This window comes from Panthera onca, chromosome D3 (genome assembly GCF_046562875.1).
Source record: "Panthera onca isolate mPanOnc1 chromosome D3, mPanOnc1 haplotype 2, whole genome shotgun sequence".
Lineage (NCBI taxonomy): Eukaryota > Metazoa > Chordata > Mammalia > Carnivora > Felidae > Panthera > Panthera onca.
The window spans coordinates 19,692,253-19,714,938 of record NC_138350.1 but is presented as its reverse complement, the minus strand read 5'-3'; the positions used below and the strand labels follow the sequence as shown (position 1 = coordinate 19,714,938).

The 22,686-nt window shown below is 45.6% G+C and overlaps 1 gene segment (V, D, J or C); it reads left to right on the top strand.

Moving 5' to 3' along the window:
* The window catches only part of LOC132676254 (immunoglobulin lambda variable 5-37-like), a 74,337-nt gene that overhangs the window by 35,850 nt on the left and 15,801 nt on the right, over positions 1-22,686 (top strand). Inside the window, 1 exon segment of the V gene segment in view lies at positions 21,458-21,637. Within this exon segment, the coding sequence occupies positions 21,458-21,637 (180 nt within the window).

Below are 22,686 nucleotides of genomic sequence, written 5' to 3'. Positions count from 1 at the left end.
ATGGTGCTTCAGGTCTGAACTCCAACTCTTTGTTAGGATTTCAGAGAGAAGTAAAATTTTACAGTAATTTCCACTCTCTAGGGTTCATCTCTAGTGATGAGAAGTCGCAGAAAATGGACTGGCAGGAAATCCGCTCAACATCTGATTCTTGCTCTCACCTCTGCTCGTAGTTTTCATGCCCACCAGCCTCAGTAAATCTCTGTATTATGACAACAATATTATTCTGTTTGTGACAAATGAAGGTTCATTCAGCCTTTGAGTATTTGCCCACAAAAGCCATTAGTACAACGAATTTTCCCCTTTCAAACTTACTGAGGTTCCACCAAAGGTAACTGTTGACATAGCCAACAAAGGAAGGATGGGCTACATAGTTCCAGACATGACAACTTTTCCTGTTTTTGAGAATATTTGTTTCCGAGGCCATCAGGAGACTAATGCAGCCACACAAGTTTGTTCCAATCATTGAGGTCTCATGTATTAGCCTTTTTCCAAGATAAAAAAGGCACTCTTTCATGGTCACCGCCAAGGAGGCATCCAGGGACCTTGGGGGCACAGTGGAGGGTGGCTGTGCTGTGAAGGGCAGGAGGAAGGGACTGTGTTGTCACCCCTGTCTTGTGCTTCCTGAGACCTGAACCCACACATGTGGGATATGTATCTGTTGGGGTGAAAATGGACTGAAGACCCATCTCCAAGATCCAAATTTATGATTCAGTGGAATTCCTATCAGAACTAATCTGCACCAAATTCCTCTTACTTGTGTAAAATCCATCCTTGTGCAGGGAAGTGACCTTCAAGACACTAGCCTTCTTTAGCTCCAAGCTCCAGAACACAGGAGGCTCTTTAAAGGGCCAGCCCCAGTGATGGATTTGTGTGGAGAACCACACTCAGGGAGCGGAGAGAGGACCTTAGAGGGACAGGGGTACACTTGTCTACATAGTTGGCCTCTGAAGGAAAGACTTCCTGAGGATACATGGAGCATATTCTCTCTTTCTCTCTCTGTTTCTCTGTCTCTCTCCCTCTCTTTATCTGTCTTACACAAACACAGACACACACGCAGATGGACACAAACATACACACACACACAAACACACACAACTCTCCTTTGAGTGTATAGTGTCCTAGAGTCTTCAGTTTCCCAGCTTCCCTTTGTCTCCAGAAATCATGGTCAACATGTACTCAACCAGTACTCCCAGGATCAGAATCCCCAGAGGCAGAATCCCCATCATCAGGAAACACCAGCAACATCCAGTGTGACTGGGGTCTTGTCACAAGTGCAACTAGCACACGCTCTGAACACCTGCTCTCCTGGGACAAGGCTGATGCTCGGGAATCCAAAGGAGACTCTTTGTCCCCATGGGCAGCTCAGTCCCCAACAATCTCTGGGATCCAGCCAGCCCCCAAGGCTGATCAGTTCATTGATTCTGGGACAGCAGCTTCACTGATGCTCCCACGGAGCTCAAGGTACATGAGGACACGCGACAAAATCTGTGCATGCTCTCAGAACGGGGCTGTCACTGCTTCAGTCTTCCCAGTGACACCTGCAGCAATCTGGACTTCTGCTGAAAATTCTTCTGTTCCAATCAAGGGCTACAGCGACAGTGACCTCACGGACACAGTTCCCCTTATTGCCATCTCTCCACCACTCACATATGGAACCTCTGACAGAAAGTTTTCAGCCCCGTTGGCCTCAGATGATAGAAGTTCATTCCTCTACTCATGGATGTGTGAATGAGCTTTTTTCTATCCTTAATATGCTGGACACAAAGAACAGAGGTAGAGCTGTGTTCACCCCAGAGACAAGTCTGACCCCAAATCGCTCTTTCCTGGAAGCTCTCTCAGTGTTTGGTAATTGCATTATAGAGATGGTTCTGGAATTCATAGAAATAGGCCCCTCATGGGATTTCACTAGCATTTTGTCGGGCTCTCCTACTTGCAGAAAAGTTCCACCATGCTATACTCATGACAAAGAAAACATGATTTTCGAAACTCTTTATCGACTCCTTCAACCTCCAACAAAGGGATTCCCTTCTCCATTGTTCCCACAATTTCTATTTATTTTTTCTGCAATAAATACAGATCTGTGATTTGTAATAGATAAATACAATCTAGTGATTCTATCTGCATTTTCATAAGAACATTTCAACCAATTTCAAGAATGTTTCAATCTATGTTACTGAGAGAAATTATGTATACCGAAGCACATGCCCATTTATTTTATTATTATTATTATTATTATTTTTTTTTTTAATATGAAAATTATTGTCAGATTGGTTTCCATCAACACCCAGTACTCATTCCAACAGGTGCCCTCCTCAATAACCATCACCTATCCTCTCCTTCCTCCCAGCCTCCCACCAACCCTCAGTTTATTCTCAGTTTTGAAGAGTCTCTTATGGTTTGGCTCTCTCCCTCTCGAACTTCTTTTTTTCCTTCCCCTCCCCCATGGTCTTCTGTTACAATTCTCAGGATCCACATAAGAGTGAAAACAGATGATATCTGTCTTTCTCTGACTGACTTTACGCTTTATGTATTTCATACATACACTAAAGTATTTCATACATACACTAAAGTATTTCCCTTTACATAATACCCTCCAGTTCCATCCACATTGCTGCAAATGGCCAGATTTCATTCTTTCTCATTGCCAAGTAGTATTCCATTGTATATATAAACCACATCTTCTTTATCCATTAAGCAGTTGGTGGACATTTAGGTTCTTTCCATATTTGGCTATTGTTGAAAGTGCTGCTATAAACATTGGGGTACAAGTGCCCTTATGCATCAGCACTCCTGTATCTCTTGGGTAAATTCTTAGCAGTGCTATTGCTGTGTCATAGGGTAGATCTATTTTTAATTTTTTGAGGAACCTCCACACTCTTTTCCAGAGCAGCTGCACCAGTTTGCAACCCTCAGTGCAGGAGGGTTCCTGTTTCTCCACATCCTCTCCAGCATCTATAGTCTCCTGATTGGTTCATTTTAGCCACTCTGACTGGCGTGAGGTGGTATCTCAGTGTGGTTTTGATTTGTATTTTCCTGGTGAGGAGTGATTTTAAGCATCGTCCATGTGCCTGTCGGCCATCTGGATGTCTTCGTTAGACAAGTGTCTGTTCATGTTTTCTGTCCATTTCTAAAGTGCACAATTGGCTAAGTGGTGACTAACACATAAACCGTGTCACTGGAACCCTGTCAGAGCAACTGCTGCGGTGACTCCTTCCCTCTTGGAACTTCCTGCAGGTTTGTCCTTGGGCTCTGGGTTCAGTGCCACACACAGGACCCCTGCAGACTTGTGTCTGTGGGCTGGGGGGACAGATCCTGGGAGGGAATCACTAACCACAGTGTGTGGAGAACTGTTGTCTCAAATAAGCAGACATAGTGACAGATGGCAAAGATTTTTAGTGGACAGTGCCCCTAGGAATACACACAGTTGTTCCTTCCCACAGCACTGAGGACAGAAGGAGAGCTTCTGTTCAGCCTGTGGGAACCTCAGAGCAGGAGAGATCTGGAAACCAGGGAGGAAGCACATAATAGGAAAGAACACAGAATCCTACTCAGAAGGGGCCACGTGTCCTTTGGTACTCGTCACAGCTCCGGACATGATTCTGATCTAAGTGGCATTTTTGTAGAAATACCACCTCAGTCCTGACCCATGAAACATACAGGGAAACATGGCCTGGCTTTTCTGGAGGAGTCTGACAAGAGCAGAAAGTCTGGTTTGAGGATATGGGAGGCTACCCAGGAGGATACCTGGCCTGGCCCTAGGAAAGGGGCAGTGGACAAAGCAACGGGGGACAGGAGCTCCTTTTATGGGCTCTGGTTACCATTTTGCACAATGATGTTTCTGAGTCTGGACACAAGGGGGCTCACAGGGCCCATTTCTGAGGGTTCAGGGGTGATGAGACCTGAGACCTGCCACCTGCACTGCCTGTGCCTTCTGCTCGAGACTCATAACTGTGACTTCTGCACAGCCTGGCCCCACGCAGCCATTCCTCTGCCCACCCCCTGACATCCACGGGCGGAGGCACCTGACTCGGGTTCAGTGAGGGGTCAGAGAGCTGGGGTATCATTTGCATGGACAGGCCTGCCCTCTCTCAGTGGATGAAAAGGGACAGATTAGGGGAGGTCTGCTCAGCTGTGGGGCACAGAAGACAGGATCGGTGATGGTCTCCACCATGGCTTGGTCTCCGGTCCTTCTCACCCTCCTTGCTCACTACACAGGTGATTGGATGTGGGGACAGGGGAAGGGGTTCTGGGAGGACACGTGGGCCCTGCTTCCACCCTCTTGTGTCCAGACCCCGGCTTTACCCTGTCTGTATCTCTTCATTTTCCAGGGTCCTGGGCCCAGTCTGTACTGACTCAGCCACCCTCGGTGTCAGGCTCCTTGGGCCAGAGGGTCACCATCTCTTGCACTGGAAGCAGCTCCAACATCGGCAGCAATTAAGTAAACTGGTACCAACAACTCTCAGGAACAGTTCCCAAACTCCTCATCTATCGTAATAGCAATCGACCCTCAGGGGTCTCTGATCGGTTCTCCGGCTCCAAGTCTGGCAGCACAGGCACCCTGACCATCACTGGGCTCCAGGCTGAGGACGAGGCTGATTATTACTGCCTGTCTGCTGACATTATTCAACGTACTGACACAGTGCTCCAGGCCTGTGGGGAAGTGAGACAAAAACCTGCTGTCCCCACAGTGATGCACTTTCCATGTGCAGCCCCCACCTTCTGCCAACACAGCTGCTTCTCTAAAATGGAGGTCTGAAAGCCAAACCAGTGAACTTTCTCTTGAGTATGTGTCCTTGTCCTCTCAATTCAGACACCAAACCCTGTCCTTGTAGGAGCACGTTTTCTGTTTGATGTGAACTGAGCAGAAATTCCTGGATGCTGGGGCCGATTGCCCTGGGGACAGAGTCCTTGAGGATTGTGCCTGCCTGCTGGGGCTGCCATAACATAATACCACCCAGTGGGTGAGCAAATCAAAAGATACTTTCTTTCTCACAGTATTGGATGCTAAATGTCCAAATTCAAGGTGGGGGCAGGCTTGATGTCCCCTGAGGTCTCTCTCCTTGGCTTGCAAATAGTTACATTCATCCTGGGTCCTCACGTGGCATTTCCTCATGTGCTCACCCATGCTGTGTCCGCCACTTCTATAAAGTCTATGAAGTCACAGTGTGGGTTTCCATATAGGAATCTTCGGGGATACATTTCGGTCCATATCAAAGCACCAGGACAGAACCAGCGACACAGAGCATACCAGTGTCTGTCTCAGGGTAGTCAATCATCCACATGCTCTACATGCGTGGCATTGAGAGAACCATCCCTACATGACCTATGTGGGCTCGGGGCTCAGATCACAGTACAGAAATGACAGGGAGGGTCCCCATGCTCACAGAGCTGACACCGTCTTGGGCAAGAAAGAGGACACATAAGCCAAATGTACTGTGTCTCACGCTGACTTCCCACATGGGGAAAATGTGTCTGCAGTCCCAGGTAATGCCCTCACAAAATAACGTCTGGATGACAGAGACTGGCCCTTACGGACCCACTGGGAAGAAACCCCAGATATGAGGATGCCTGGATCAAACCACCCCACCCTCTGCCCTGACACCATCATGGCAACCGGGGAAGGGACACCTATTGCTTTGGGTAACACAGTGACTGTCTGGTGGGACCTGGACTCACTGACTAACCATGTAGTTGGGAGAGTTGGGGTCCAGGTAGAAGAAAATGATGGAAGCTTTGCCAAAGAAGTCCCAGCCACCTATATCATCTTCCCTCCATCCTCCGTGTTATTCAGGTCGGAGCACGGACTATGGACCATCTGCACAGGGGACACAGGCCAGGGTCTTTATGTCTCATAAAACTACAGCTCAGCCCCCAGACCATTCTCATGCCCCTGCATCAGATCAACTGCAGCCCAACACACCCTCAGAGGCACGAGGTTCTGCCCTGAAATGCAAACAGTCCCATGAGAAGTAAAAATCAGAAAACATATTCCTACTCTGATGGCCTCTTATTCCCACAGGTTGTTAGAAGGTACAAAGTTTTCCAGAAACCTTAATGGTGACCATTCCAGACTGCCATGCACCTGAGACCTTTTCTTTTGCTCTCACTCTGTCAGGTGAGCAACAGACTCAGGGGCCAGTACAGGAACCACTCCTTTTATTCCACACACTCCATATTGGGCTGCTCCTGCTCTCAGGCTCCCTCAGTCACCTCTGTGTCATTGCTGAGTGTCCCCACTTCCCAGGGTCCTGGTCACAGGGAGTCAGAACACTGTCTGCCTGATTCCAGTGTCACTGTGACTCTGCCTCTGAAAGACACAAAGCTTACTATTAAGAGTCAGAAGGGGCGCCTGGGTGGCTCAATTGGTTAGGCGTCCAACTCTTGGTTTTGGCTCAGGTCATGATCTCATGGTTCATGGGTTCAGGCCCCACATCAAGCTCTGTGCTGACAGCATGGAGCCTGCCTGGGATTCTGTCTCCCTCTCTCTGCCCCTCCCCTGCTCTCTCTCTCTCTCTCTCAAAAATAAATAAATACACATTAAAAAAAGTTAAAAAAAAAGAGTCAGAAATTAACTCTCCTGTTTTTCCCACACTTGGAACACTCTTTGCCAGTGTCCCTCCTGAATGTTCTTTCTCTATTCATTAATGTCATGTTATATCTCCAGGTCTAGGGTCATTTCTTTTCCCAAATTCCACTCTTCCCTTTTTCCTTCCTCCCCTTCCACTAATTAGTTCATGAACCTATACCGTCATCTCCTGTCTGTTGCCACAGTAATGTGGGGTGCATTGCAGGAAAAACACAGGGTCATTAAAGAAGAGTTTACTTCCTAGGAATCACTCTAGGATGTAAGAGAAGTCATTCATTTTTTAAAGAATTTGAAATGTTTATTTATTTTTTGAGAGAGAGACAGAGAGAGAGGGAGAGCATGAACAAGGGAGGGGCAGACAGAGGGAGACACAGAATCTGAAGCCGGTTCCAGGCTCTGAGCTGTCAGCACAGAACCTGAAGCGGGGCTCAAAGTCATGAACAGTGAGTGTGACCTGAGGGAAAGTCGGACAGTTAACCTACTGAGCCAGGCAGACCCCAGGAAAAGTCATTCTGCACTTAAAGATTTCAGCTTGAAATGACTTTTTTTTTACATGTCAAATATTATTTTATGTATTTTTTTAATTTTTTTAAATATGAAACTTATGGTCAAATTGGTTTCCATACAACATCCAGTGCCCATCACAACAGGTGCCCTCCTCAATACCCATCACCCACCCTCTCCTCCCTCTCACCCCCATCAACCCTCAGTTTGTTCTCAATTTTTAAGAGTCTCTTATGTTTTGGCTCCCTCCCTCTCTAAACTCTTTTTTTTTCTTCCCCTCCCCAATGGGTTTCTGTTAATTTTCTCAGGATCCACCTAAGAATGAAAACATATGGTATCTGTCTTTCTCTGCATGACTTATTTCACTTAGCATAACACTCTCCATTTCCATCCACAGTGCTACAAAAGGCCGTAATTCATTCTTTCTCATTGCCACATCATATTCCATTGTGTATATAAACCACAATTTCTTTATCCATCCATTAGTTGATGGACATTTAGGCTCTTTCCATGATTTGGCTGTTGTTGAACGTGCTGCTATAAACATTGGGGTACAGGTGCCCCTAAGCATCAGCACTCTTGTATCCCTTGGGTAAATTCCTAGCAGTGTTATTGCAGCGTCATAGGGTCGATCTATTTTTAATTTTTTGAGGAACCTCCACACTCTTTTCCATAGTGGCTGCACCAGTTTGCACTCCCACCAAGAGTGCAAGAGGGTTCCCGTTTCTCCACACCCTCGCCAGCATCTATAGTCTCCTGATTGGTTCATTTTAGTCACCCTGACTGGCGTGAGGTGGTATCTGAGTGTGGTTTTGATTTGTATTTCCCTGATGAGGAGCAACGTTGAGCATCTTTCCATGTGCCTGTTGGCCATCTGGATGTCTTCTTTAGAGAAGTGTCTATTCATGTTTTCTGCCCATTTCTTCACTGGATTATTTGTTTTTCGGGTGTGGAGTTTGGTGAGCTGTTTATAGATTTTGGATACTAGCCCTTTGTTCGACATGTCATTTGCAAATATCTTTTCCCATTCCATTGGTTGCCTTTTAGTTTTGTTGACTGTTTCCTTTGCTGTACAGACGTTTTTTACCTTGATGCAGTCCCAGTAGTTCATTTTTGCCTTTAATTCCCTTGCCTTGGGGATGTGTCAAGTAAGAAATTGTTGCGGCTGAGGTCAGAGAGGTTTTTTCCTGCTTTCTCCTTTAGAGTTTTGATGGTTTCCTGTCTCACATTCAGGTCCTTTATCCATTTTGAGTTTGTTTTTGTGAATGGTGGAAGAAAGTGGCTTAGTTTCCTCCGTCTGCACGTTGCTGTCCAGTTGTCCCAGCATTTGTTAAAGAGACTGTCTTTTCTCCACTGGATATTCTTTCCTGCTTTGTCAAAGATCAGTTGGCCATACTTTTGTGGGTCTAATTCTAGGGTTTCTATTCTATTCCATTGGTCTAAGTGTCTGTTTTTGTGCCAATACCATGCTGTCTGCATGATTACAGCTTTGTAGTAGAGGCTAACGTCTGGGATTGTGATGCCTCCCGCTTTGGTCTTCTTCTTCACAATTACTTTGGCTATTCGGGGCCTTTTGTGGTTCCATACAAATTTTAGGATTGCTTGTTCTAGCTTTGAGAAGTATGCTGGTGCAATTGTGATTGGGATTGCATTCAATGTGTAGATAGCTTTGGGTAGTATTGACATTTTAACAATATGTATTCTTCCAGTCCCTGAGCACGGAATGTTTTTCCATTTCTTTATATCTTCTTCAATTTCCTTCATAAGCTTTCTATAGTTTTCAGTATACAGATCTTGTACATCTTTGGTTAGGTTTATTTCTAGGGATTCTTTAGTAGGGTGATCTTTAACCTCCATGCTTTCGGAGGTTTTCCAGACTTTTTCCTGTGGTGGATTTCAAGCTTCATAGCATTATGGTCTGAAAGTATGCATGGTATGATCTGAATTCTTTTATACTTATGAAGGGCCATTTTGTGACCCAGTATGTGATCTATTTTGGAGAATGATCCATGTGCACTTGAGTAGAAAGTATATTCTGTTGCTTTGGGATGCAGAGTTCTAAATATATTTAAGTCCATCTGATCTAATGTGTCATTCAGTACCCTTGTTTCTTTATTGATCCTGTGTCTAGATGATCTATCCATTGTTGTAAGGGGGGTAATAAAGTCCCCTGCAACTGCCACATTCTTATCAAAAAGGTTGCTTGGGGCGCATGGGTGGCTCAGTCAGTTAAGCGTCCGACTTCAGCTCAGGTCATCATCTCGTGGTCCGTGAGTTCGAGCCCCACGTCGGGCTCTGTGCTGACCACTCAGAGCCTGGAGCCTGTTTCGGATTCTGTGTCTCACTCTCTCTGACCCTCCCCCATACATGCTCTGTCTCTCTGTCTCAAAAATAAATAAAGTTAAAAAAATATAAGTTTGCTTATGTTTGTGATGAATTGTTTCATATATTTGAGGGCTCCCGTCTTCAGTGCATGGCCTTTTATAATTGTTAGCTCTTCCTGATGGAGAGACCCTGTCATTGTTATATAATGCCCTTCTTCATCTCTTGTTACAGCCTTTAATTTAAAGTCTAGTTTGTCTGATATAAGCATGGCTACTCCAGCTTTCTTTTGACTTCCAGTGGCATGATAGATAGTCTTCATCCATTCACTTTCAATCTCAAGGTGTCCTCAGGTCAAAAATGAGTTTCTTGTAGACAACAAATAGATGGCTCTTGTTTTTTTATCCATTCCGATACTCTATGTCTTTTGGTTGGAGCATTTAGTCCATTTACATTCAATGTCATTACAGAAAGATATGGGTTTAGAGTCATTGTGATATCTGTAGATTTCATGCTTGGAGTGATGTGTCTGGTAGTTTGTGGTCCTTGCAACATTTCCCTCACAGAATCCCCCTTAGGATCTCTTGTAGGGCTGGTTTAGTGGTGATGAATTCCTTCAGCTTTTGTTTGTTTGGGAAGACCTTTGTCGCTCCTTCTCGTCTGAATGACAGACTTGCTGGATAAAGGATTCTCAGCTGTATATTTTTTCTATTCATCACATTGAAGATTTCCTGCCATTCCTTTCTGGCCTGCCAAGGTTCAGTAGATAGATCCGTCAGTAGTCTTATCGGACTCTCTTTATATGTTAGAGTGTGTTTATCCCTAGCTGCTTTCAGAATTTTGTCTTTATCCTTGTATTTTGACAGTTTCACTATGATACGTCGTGCAGAAGATCGATTCAAATTACGTCTGAAGGGAGTTCTCTATGCCTCTTGGATTTCAGTGCCTTTTTCCTTCCCCAGATCAGGGAAGTTCTCAGCTATGTTTTGTTCAAGTACCCCTTCAGCCCCTTTCTCTCTCTCTTCCTCTTCTGGAATTCCTATTATACGGAGATTGTTGTGTTTCATTGCATCACTTAGTTCTCTAATTCTCCCCCTCACACTCCTGGATTTTTTTTATCTCTCTTTTTCTCAGCTTCCTCTTTTTCCATAATTTTATCTTTTAATTCACCTATTCTCCTCTGTGCCTCTTCATTCCGAGCTGTGGTCACCTGCATATTACTTTGCACCTCATTTATAGCACTTTTTAGCTCCTCATGACTGGTTCTTAGTCCCTTGATCTCTGTAGCAATAGATTCTCTGCTGTCCTGTATGCCTTTTTCAAGCCCAGAGATTAATTTTATGACTATTATTTTAAATTCATGTTTCGTTATATTGCTGAAACAGTTTTTGATCAATTTGTTAGCTGTCGCTACTTCCTGGAGTTTCTTTTGAGGAGAATTCTTCCATTTCATCATTTTGGATAGTCCCTGGAGTGGTGTGGAACTGCAGGGCTCTTCCTCTGTACTGTCTGGAGTAACCTGTTTGGTGGGCGGGGCCACAGTCAGACCTGATGTCTGCCCCCAGCCCTCCGCTGGGGCCACAGTCAGACTGATGTGTACCTTATCTGCCCTTCTCCCACGGACAGGACTCTCTGTGGAGAGCTGTGGCTCCTGACTGGGCTACTTGCACACTGCCAGGCTAGCGGTGCTGCTTAGAATGGATCTGGTGTATTAGCCCGGGTGCATCCGAAAAGTGCACCAGGGCGGAAGGGACAGGCTCAGCTCAGTTTGCTGTGGGTGGTCCCCTGCAGGAGGGTCCCTGCAACACCAGGAGGGAAGCAGGCAGACTCATCAAAGGGATGGATCCACAGAAGCAGAGCCTTGGGTGTTTGCGTGTGCAAGCAAGTTTGGTGACAGGAACTGGTTCCATTAGGGAGTTTGACTGGGGATGGGAGAGGGAGATGGCGGTGGCCAGAGCTGTTGTTCCCCGGGAGGTGAACTCTGTCTGCTGGGGCTCAACAACTCTCCCTCTTGGTGTCTTCCTGCCCTCCCCACTGGCCGAGAGCAGGGCTGTTGACTTTTAACATTCCAGATGTCAAGTCCCGCTGGCTGTCAGAACTCATGGAATCCGGCCCCTCCAATTTGCAAGCCAGACTCGGGGGCTCTGTTTTGCTGGGTGGGCTGATTGCCCCTCCACCGCCCCAGCTCCCTCCCACCAGTTTGTGTAGGGCACACTGCCTCTCCACCCTTCCTACCCTCTTCCATGGGCCTCTTGTCTATGCTTGACTCCGGAGAGTCCATTCTGCTAGCCTTCTGGCGGTTTTCTGGGTTATTTAGGCAGATGTGGGGGGAATCTAAGTGATCAGCAGGACGCGGTGAGCCCAGCATCCTCCTATGTGGCCATCTTCTCTGATCGGCCTGCCTACAAATACAAAATTCTAAAGATTCTACCAAAAAACTCTCAGAACCGACAATTAATTCAATAATGTCACAGGATACAAAATCAATGTACAGAACTCTGTTGCATTTCTATACACTGATGATGAAGCCACAGGAAGAGAAATTAAGAAATCAATCTCATTGAAGATTGAACCAAGAATAATAAGATACCCAAAAATAAACTTAACCGAAGGGGTGAAAGACTTTTACTATGAAAACTATAAAGGATTGATGAAAGAAATTGAAGATGACACAAGAAATGAACAAACATCCCTGCTCATGGATTGGTAGAACAAATATTGTTAAATTATTTATACTACCCAAATCAATCTACAGATTTAAGGCAATTCCTATCAAAATGCCAAAAGCCTTTTTCACAGAACTAGAACAAACAGTCCTAAAATTTGTATGGAACCACAAAAGTTCCCAAAGAGTGAAACAGTCTTGAAAAAGAAAACCAAAACTGGAGGTATCACCATTCCAGATTTCCATTTATATTAGGAAACTATAGTAATCGAAACCGTATGGTAATGGCACAAAAACAGACCAAAAAAATGAAACAGAATAGAAATCCCAGAAATAAGCCCAAGATTATATGACCAGTCAGTGTTTGACAAAGGAGGCAAGATTACGGAATGGGAAAAAGACAGTCTTGTCAACAAATGGTGCTGGGAAATCTGGACAGCTACATGTAAAGAGTGAAACCAGACCACTTTCTTCCCCCATAAATAAAAATGAACTCCAAGTGGATTAAAGACCTAAATGTGAGGCCTGAAACCATAACAATTCTAGAGAGAACAGGCAGTTATCCCTCTGACATTGGCTGTAGCAACATTATTCTAGGGGTATCTCCTCAGGCAAGGGAAATCAAGAAAAAATAAACTATTGGGACTACATCAAAATAAAAACCTTCTGCAGAATGAAGAAAGAAATCGACAGAACTAGAAGGAAACCTGTTGAATGGGATTATTCAAGGTCACTAACTTTTGCAAAGGAACCCTACATGCACTAGCTCACTGATGGGTGGTTCCATGATTTTTCCCTCTGACCCCCTCTCAGAATGTAAAAGGCCTTCCCAGTCCCAGACTCACCATAACAGGGGAGGAACTCATTGCTGTTGTATTAAAACAGAAGTTCTCCCTTTTCACCTTTATTCATTTTTCGTCTTGAGTAGCTGGTGACCCTGTGAGGGCCCCCCATCATCTCTGTGGACAACGTCTCCATTGCAGTTACTGCTGCTCAGAAAGTGATGGGGACGAGGACAGTCTGATACTTATAAGTACGTAGGCTGGAGAATGGCTCTTCCACCTACCCTGAAGCTCTGTTCAGGGTGTTTTGAGAGCCCTTAGGTACAAGGAGAAGGATGTTCACCATCCTTGATGGGGAGTAAAGACTCCATTTGGATACATGTCTTCTTATTTCAGGGAAGTCACAAAATACATGTGACATATATTTGCAGCCAACAAACGATTGCAATAAGGAGGAAATTTGGGGCATAGTCTTTTTTATACATATTCCTTTCTACTGAAAATGGAAGGTGATTTAAGGAGAGAACTATTTGGGTTTTTTTTTTAATTAAAAGATAAGACTTCTCAATAGTAAGGAAACAATGTCAATCTAAAAACTGCAGATTATCTCAACAAAGGTGATATTCATGTGATATAAATAAGCTTGAGAAAAGCTGTTCAACGTCATATGTTAGTAAGAAATTGCACAAAAACACAGCAATGACATAGTATTACATACCCATTAGAATGGCCAAAATCAAAACCAGGATGACACCAACGTCTGGCCAGGATGTGGAGCAACGGAACTCTATTTCATTGGTGAGGGGAATTCAGGATGGTACAGCTACTTTGGAAAAGATTTTGGCAATTTATTTTAAAACTGAAGATTCTCTGAATTCTTGCCATTTGCAACGAACATGGATGGAACTAGAGGTTAGTATGCTAAGCGAAATTAGCCAGGGAATACCAATATAAAATGATTTCACTCATATGGGGAATGTAAGATACAAAACAGATGAACACAAGGGAAGGGAAGCTAAAATAATATAAAAACAGGGAGGGGTACAAAACATAAGAGGCTCTTAAATATAGAGAACAACCTAAGGGTTGCTGGAGGTGTTGTAGGAGGGGGGATAGGCTAAATGTACACGGGGCATTAAGAAGACATTTGTTGGGATGAGCACGGCTTGTTCTATATAGGGATAAACCACTGGACCTTACTCCCTAAATCATGATTATTGCTAACTAACTTGGATGTAATTAAAAAAAATTTTTTTACACCCAAAAATGAAAGCCAAACAAACAAAACCCCGGATCATTGTCTTGCTTTAAAATCCAGGGATCATGCATCTCTGCATTTACCTAAAGGAGTTAAAAACAATGTGTACAAAAAAACCCTGCACATGTATGTGGACAGTGGCTTTATGCATAACTGCCCACACCTGTCAGCAGCCAATCGCAATGTCTTTCAGGAGGTGACAGGTGAGTAAACCCCAACGATAGAATATTGATCAGGGCTACAAAGATATGAGGCACCAAGACATAAAAAGACACAGAGGACATTTTGTTGCACGTTGCTAAATGAAAGCAGCCAAAGCGTAATGGCTGCATGCTGTGTGACTCCAAGGATGTAACATTCTCCAAAAAGACAAATCTATTTAGACAATAAAAGAATTAGTGGTTGCAAGGGGTTGAGCATAGGGAAGGATGCACAACTGGAGCACAGAGGTTTTTTGTGGGAGTGGAAGTGTTCTTTGTGGTTCTAAGATGGACACATATCAGGGTACAGGTCTTGAACCTAAAGTGAACAACGTCAAGAGTGAGCTTTGCTGTTGTAAATATAGACTTTGGGTGACAATGACTTGTCAGTGTTGCTTCATGGTGTATAACAAGTGACCACACTCAGGCTAGAGTTGGATGATGAGAAAGACATGGTGGTGGAGGGGGTTGGTGTATTTGGAAACTCTGGAATTTCCACTAAATTCTTCTGTGACAATAAATCATAAAGTTTATTGATGTTTTTAAGTATTCAGTGGGCAAGACCAAACATATGGGCATGTCTGGGTCTTGGGCAGCAGTGGGCGCTGTGGCCTGTCTCTGAACCTTGTGTGCTGTGATCCCAGCTGGGAGCCACCTGGCTCTGGTTCTCACTGTGGCTTAGCCTCTGGGTGCTCACAGGCCCTTGGGGAGCCCCAGGTCAGGCCCCACAGCTTTCGCTCCATCCCCTCCTGGGGTGAGATTTCCAGACAAGGGTCAGCTTCAGGGTTCAGGCTGGGGCTGGCCAGCCAGGGGGAGGGGGCTGGTTTGCATGAAGGGTCTCTCCCTCCCTTTGGGCTGCTGGAGGAAATAAGAGAGACTCTGGGAGCCTGGCTGAGGGACATTGAGGACACACTGCTGAGCAGGGGTCTCCACCATGGCCTGGGCTCCTTTCCTGCTCACACTGCTGGCTCACTGCACAGGTGGCTGGAGGCTGGGATCAGGGCTGGAGACGAGAGGACTGTGGAACCATGTATGGGCCCTGTCAACTGACCCCTCTCACTCACCCCGTGTCTATCTTCTGACTTGCAGCGTCCTGGGCCCAGTCGGTGGTGACTCAGCCATCTGCAGTGTCCAAGCCTGTGAATAAGACTGTTACCGCCTCCTGCACTGGAAGCAGCAGCAATGTTGGGGCTGGAGGTGTGTCCTGGTACCAGCAGCTTCCAGGCAGTGTCCCCAACGTTGTCATCTATGGTAGCAGTGCTCGGCTTGCTTGGGTCCCATCTAGATTCTCAGGCTCCAGGTCAGGGAAGGTGGCCTCCCTGAGCATCTCTAGCCTCCAGGTTGAGGATGAGGCTGATTATTACTGCTCAGTGTGGGACCACAGTCTCAAAGCTCACACTGCTCCAGGCCTGTGGGGAAGGGAGACCAAAACCTGCTGTCCCCTCAGCAATGGGACTTCCTGTGAAGCTCACACCCCTTGGCCAACACAGCTGCTTCTTTGCCCGTTTCTTGTAATAGTGGAGTCTTAGACAAGGCTAGGGAATTTTGTCTAGAAATAATGTCCTTGTTCTCTCAAATTGTGCCCGTAAACCCAGCCCTACTCTGCAAAGCATCGTCTGATTTTCTTCCGTTGGGCAGGATTTACTGCACACCTGGTGTCAGGCTGTCCTGGGAATTGAGTCCCCGTTGGGTAGACCCCGGCAGATCCCATGTGCTCCTGTTCTGGATAGGTGACTGTACAGAGATCTGTCCCTCCACACCATCTGGTGAACACCAAGTATGTGCCAGGCATGACCCTTGGGCTTAAGTACAGCGTGAGTGCGCTAGGGACAATCTATGTCCTCATGTTGCTGAAAATGTCCTGGGAGAGAAAGAGGACAAAGAAGTATGAATAGCAACACAAATAAGATGTTTCTGGAGTGTCAACAAGGGTGAGGCAGTTAGGTGAACCTGGAACATTGGAGGGGTTGACAGGAAACCCCAGAATCTGATGTGCTGTGATGATGTCTCAGTGCTGCATAGATGATCAAGGAGCCAGAGGGGAGCGTGAGGAGGGGACCAGGCAGAGGCTGTTGACTGTGTCCCCATCAGACCCCTCCTCCTCAGGTCAGGGGTCCAGCAGAACTGAATGGCAACATGCAGAAGAATGAAACTGGATCTCTTTCTTGCACCATACACAACAATAAATCCAAAATGTATGGAAGACTATATGTGAGACAGGAAACCATCAAAATCCTAGAAGAGAACACAGGCCTAAACTCTTTGACCTTGGCTGGAGAAACTTCTTATGAGACACATTGCTGAAGGCAAGAAAGCAAACGCAAACATGAATTACTGGGACTTCATCAAGACAAAACGCTTCTGCACAGCAAACAATCAACAAAATGAAAAGGCAGCCTAGAGGATGGGAGAAGGTATATGCAAAAAACATATCTGATAATAGGTTAGTATCCAAAATCCATAAAGAATTTTTCAACCTCAACACCCCAAAAACAAATAACCCATTTAAGAAATGGGCAGAAGACACGAATAGACACTTTTACAAAGAAGTCATCCAGATGGCTAACAGATACTCAACATCACTCGTCCTCAGGGATATAAAAATGAAAACCACATGAGAATCCACCTCATACCTGTCAGAATGGCTACAATTAAAAACACAAGGAATAACAGGTGTTGTCAAGGATGCAGAGAAAGGGGACCCTCTTGCATTGTTTATGGGAATGCAAACTGGTGTAGTCACTCTAGAGAAGAGTACGGATATTCCTCAAGAAACTAAAAATAGGAATACCCTATGATCCAGCAATTGTACTATTAGTTCTTTACCCAAAAGATACAAAAGTATAGGTTGAAAGGGGTACATGCACCCCAATGTTTATAGTAGCTTTATTAACAATAGCCAAACTACGGAGAGAGCTCAAATGTCCATCACCTGATAAATGGATAAGGACACGGTCTGTATCTGCAAAGGAATATTACTCATCCATCAAAAAAAATGGAATCTTGTCATTTGCAATGACATGGATGGAGCTAGAATGTTTCATGCTGAGTGAAATAAGTGAATCAGGGAAAGAAAAATACTGCATGATTTCACTCGTATGTGGAATTTAAGAAACAAACCAGATGGACATATGGGGAAGGGGGTGAATAGAAGAGAGGGAAACCAACCTCTCAATGATAGAGAACAAAGTAGGAGCTGACAGAGGGAAGTAGGTAGGAGATGGGCTAGATGTGTGATGGGTATTAAGCAGGGCACTTGTGATGAGCACTGGGTGTTGTATGTAAGTGATGAAATCAATGAATTCTACTCCTGAAACTAATATTGCATTGTATCTTAACTACCTAAAATTTAAATGAAAAAAATTTAAAAAATTAAATAAAGCCAAAATCACGAAAATAAATAAAAAAGGTAAACTGTGCTTTGAGACCAATCTCAGGAAAGTTTGGCTACAAAATCATCCACATTCTCTTAAATTCAGCCCCCTCAATCCTATTCCTGGTGGGGAAACATTGTAGGATTTTCTCATATTAAGGAGTGATTCCAGGGTGCCGGGCGCAGGCTGCCCTGAAGACAGAGTCTGTGACAGATCAGGATAGAACCAGAGACACAGCGTCCACCTATGTCTAACTGAGGGTAGAGCACTGTCCAGATATTGTGCATCCATACCACTTTCTGAACACCTAATATATGTTACACCTGAGTCTAGGATGTGGGACACATCTGGACATGACAGGAAGGGTCCCCATGCTCAGGGAGCTGACAGTGTCTGGGGGAAGAGAGGACACAGAAGTTAAACATGTCTTCAAGGAAAGCTATGTCCCAGCAGCATGAGGAGGGTTGAGGTCGGTTCAGTGGAGCTGGAGCATTGGAGGGGTGAACAGGGAACCCCAGAACCTGATGTTTGGTAATGACATCCTAGTTCCGCATAGATGATAAAGGGACAGGAGGGGAGCATGAAGCTGTGACCCAGCAGGGGCTGTGGAGTCTGTCCCAGTCAGACTACGAGTACTGGACAAGGGATTCAGTGGGGATGAAAGTCAGGGTCCTCATGACTTGGAAGAAGCAGGGACTGAGGATAGGGATTTGAAGGAGGGGAACCTGGTAGGGGGCTTGGGAACTGTGTGTGTGTGTGGGGGGGTCTCCATCAGCTGGAACAGTGTGGGAACCTATCTCTGATGAAGGAGGACTTCCACCTCATGTTTCCAGGAAATAGGATCAGCCCCTGACATAGGGAACTGTACATCAGGAGTCCTAGGAATTCACATGTTTGCTTACTCTTGTCTGACCCTTCATGAAACTTCATGTGGGCCTATTGTTGGTGGGGGGGAGAGTATTTCCTGAGTTCTTCAGGGTCCTTCTAGCTGGAATATGAATCACATTTACATTTGGCAAATTAGCTGGAGAAAATGAAATTTAATAGCCTACATAAAGGGAATCCACAAAGACACGGAAGATTCCAAAGACAGGCAACATGACACTTATATGAATAAAGGAGGTAGGGGTCTCAGGTTCAAAGAGGAGAAAGACCATTTTTCACAGGAAGGCCAGAGGAGATGTCGGGAAAACAAAGATAGATTGCTCCTCTATCTATCTGTCTATCTATCTATCTATCTATCTATCTATCTATCTCATCTATCTATCTCTTCTATCCATCTCATCTATCTCTCTATCTCTGCATCTCTCTATCTTATCTCTCTATCTAGCTATGTATCTATCATCTATCATCTATCTATCAACCGATCAATCTATCTATCATCTATCTGTCTATTGTCTATCATCTATTTATTTATATTAAGTTTTAAAAGCTTATTTATTTATTTTAAGAGAGAGAGAGAGAGAGAAGGAGAGGACAGAGAAAGAGGGAGAGAGAGAGAATCTCAAGCAGGCTCCACACTGTCAGTGCCGAGCCCACTGTGGGGCTCAATCTCATGAACAGCAAGATCATGACTTTATCTGGAATCAAGAGTAGCCCACTGAACTAAATGAGACACTTAGGGACCCACTCTACTATTGACGTACATGTCATAGGTAAAGAGGAACACGAGTTGATAGTTCTCTTCCTGATACAAGCGGGCAGTTTGGGGGAAGGTATAGAACTTTTCCTAAATATGCTGAGTTTTATTTGCTTTTAACTTGAAATAATGCTCATGCCAAAATGACCCATCTTGGGGCAAAACCCATGTTGGGGCAGCCTATTCCTGGCCAGTTTCCTCCCTTGTCTGAAACTTCCCTGAGATTTCACATGTTAAAGGTTGGGCTGGTAGATTGCTCAGTTTCTTGAACCTTCCCCGACAACAGGCCAGTTTAGTTAAACTCATTTCAGGAGGGGGTGATGCGAGTGCGTTCTCCAAGTAAGGCCTGTGCTTCAAGAAATCAGGTATTAGGAGGCACTTCTATGGAAACAAACAAAAATGATGGTTAAAGATTGGATCAAATTATAAAGCAGTTCCTGAGTTTAAATTATGATATTGCTAAAGGATAATGAATGTACGAGTGCAAGTGTGTGTAATGTGATGGTGGGGGGGAGAGCAAATGTGGAAACACGTTAATTGGGCAATCTGGTCGAGGGAATGTGAGAGCTCTTTATATTCTGGCAATTTTTCTGTTAAATGACATTATTTCAAATGCATCATTTAATACAAATTGTAAAATAGACAAAAACAAACAAACACAACTTTTGTTCAATGAACCAAAGTCCTGATAAGCATAGGAAATATTTTGGCAAAACACAGTGCTTGTTTTCTAGGCAGATAATGTCAAAAGTGAATAAAATTGTTTGTTTACCATTTTTTGGTAATAGCAGACCAAGAGTTCAAGACCGTTTAGTCCTTTTAAACAAGTGAAAGCAATTTTAATTTTACATCCATGTATCTTGACATTAAAATTCACTTATTCACTTGAAGGTTCTGAATTTTAACCAGTACTAACCACGTTATCAAATTCCATTCCGGATTCCTTTTCCAAAATCCTAGTACAACGTTCTCTTCTACATTTAGATTTTTAAAGTTTGTTCATTTATTTTCATTTTTTATTACAAATTTTTTAAGCGTTTATTCATTTTTGAGAGACAGAGTGAGGAAGAGGCAGAGAGCGGGAGACACAGAATCCGAAGCAGCTTCTAGGCTTTGAGTGGTCAGCACAGAGCCCTCGGTAGGACTCCAACTCAGGAACTGTGAGGTCATAATCTGAGCCAAAGTCGGACACTTAACCCACTGAGCCAGCCAGGAGCCCCTATTTATTTCTCTCTGAGAGGGGGTTGCAGAGAGAGAGAGAGAGAAAGAGAGAGGGAGGGAGAGAGAGTCCCAAGCATCTCCCTGCTCAGTGCAGAGTCCAATTTGGGTCTGGATCCCAAGACTCTGAGATCATGACCTGAGCCAATACCAAGATTCACAGGCTCCATTGGGTCAGGACTGCATGTGTCCCTCCCGTTAGATGCGCCCCCCCCCCTTCAGAGGGGAAACCTGATCAGTGACAGCACAACAGGACCTATCTCTTTCCCAGGAGGGTCATTCTCAGGTTATGGAAACACAGGCATCAGGGAAGCCAGAGGTGGGAAAGGAGAGGTTCACCCAGAGACCAGCAGGGGGCACTGTGACACTGTGTCTGGGGGTTTCTGCAGGACAGGGGCATCCAGCTGGACAGTACTCTCCTGACAGAAAGCAAGGACTGGGCCCCTTGCCTCCAGTGGGGCCAGGGCAGGTGTGTCCGCTCAGGACCTGAAGGAGTCCCTGGACCTGGGGTTGTGTGTGGTCCCCACAGCTGCTGCTTCCAGGCCCACCCAGGGGGAACGCAGTGCATCAGGAAGTCTCCGTGTCCAAGGGCCACAGACCCTGTGTGTGCACATGGAGAAGAGGTGGGTGTGGGTCTAATTTGCATGAGCAGCCCCTCCTCTGTGACCCTGTGGACAGGGGATAAGACAGGCCAGGGGCAGTCCAGCCCCAGCTCTTCGGCCTAAGAAGGGGGTGTGTCACCATGGCCTGGATCCCCGTCTTCCTCGTGCTCCTCTGTCACTGCACAGGTAGGGACAGGATGCAGGGCACCAGGGTGGACCCGCAGCCAGAGTCAAATCCCTGTGGCTCAGCTCCCTAATCTCATGTACCCTGTCCCTTGTCTTCCCTCTGCTGTGTCTGTGTTTGCAGGTTCCCAGTCCCAGCCTGTTGTGACTCAGCCAGCCTCCCTCTCTGCATCTCTGGGAGCCACAGCCAGACTCACCTGCACCCTGAGCAGGGACATCAATGTTGGAGGCTACTACATATACTGGTACCAACAGAATCCAGGGAGCCCTCCCCGGTATCTCCTGTACTACTACTCAGACTCCAGTACACAGTTGGGACCTGGGGTCCCCAGCTGCTTCTCTGGGTCCAAAGATGCCTCGGCCAATGCAGGGCTTCTGCTCATCTCTGGGCTGCAGCCTGAGGACGAGGCTGACTATTACTGTGCAATCGGGCACAGTAGTGCTGGTCACAGTGACACAGACACATGGGGAAGTGGGACAAATATCTCAGCCTGCTCACATCCCTGCACTCTGACCTCTTCCAGTTGAAAATAACTTGAATGCACACTGACTGTCTTTGGAAGTAGCTTCTAGGTCACAATACCCTTCCTCCTCCCAGTGTCCAACTCAACTTCTTTGTACTGTCAGGAAAACAAACAAGCCAACAAACAAACAGGCATCAAAGAAACCCACGACAATGCCGACATTTTGTCTGGTGGTTAAAGTGTAAAACTCAGAGAGTGTTGAGCTGGCCCTTTTTCTCTTTACAAAGGCACATCCACTGTCTTAGTTTTCTGATCAGAGTCTGGACCATCGCATCAGGTGGACAGTCCTCCAGAATGTGGACTCTGTTCCCCCAGGGGTTGGGGCAGAGGCTCCCTTCCCTCCAGGTTCCTGTGCTCAGAGCTGGCTGAATAGCTGTGTGTTCCAGGTAGGATGTACTAAATAAGATTGGTGCCGAGGGAGGACTCAGAACAGAAGAAATAGCAGGCACAGAGCTGGCTGGGCATCCAGGCTAGCTACTTGCCCCTTAAATTGTGATGTCAGGGTAGGGTGATTAGCCAGGGGAGAAACTTTAGGTGTCAGCAAAACTCTCAGTAGTGCTTGTGAAGGTAACATGCAGCGCTCCTTAATTGCTACAAAATGCTGGGTCTGCTCTTGGGAAGGTGGGAAGTAGATCCTACAGATGTGAATTTACCAAAGCTGACACCATCAGGGACTTTGGGTACCCCTGTGGCTGGTTTCCTGAACTCCCAGGCCCTGACTCTGTCCTCCTCTCTTCTCCTGTGACATCAGGGCTCATCAGTGATCCAAGCAGCAGGGAGGCTGTGGGGCGACAGGGCAGGATGTCCCCTATCTGTGCACAAAGAAGTC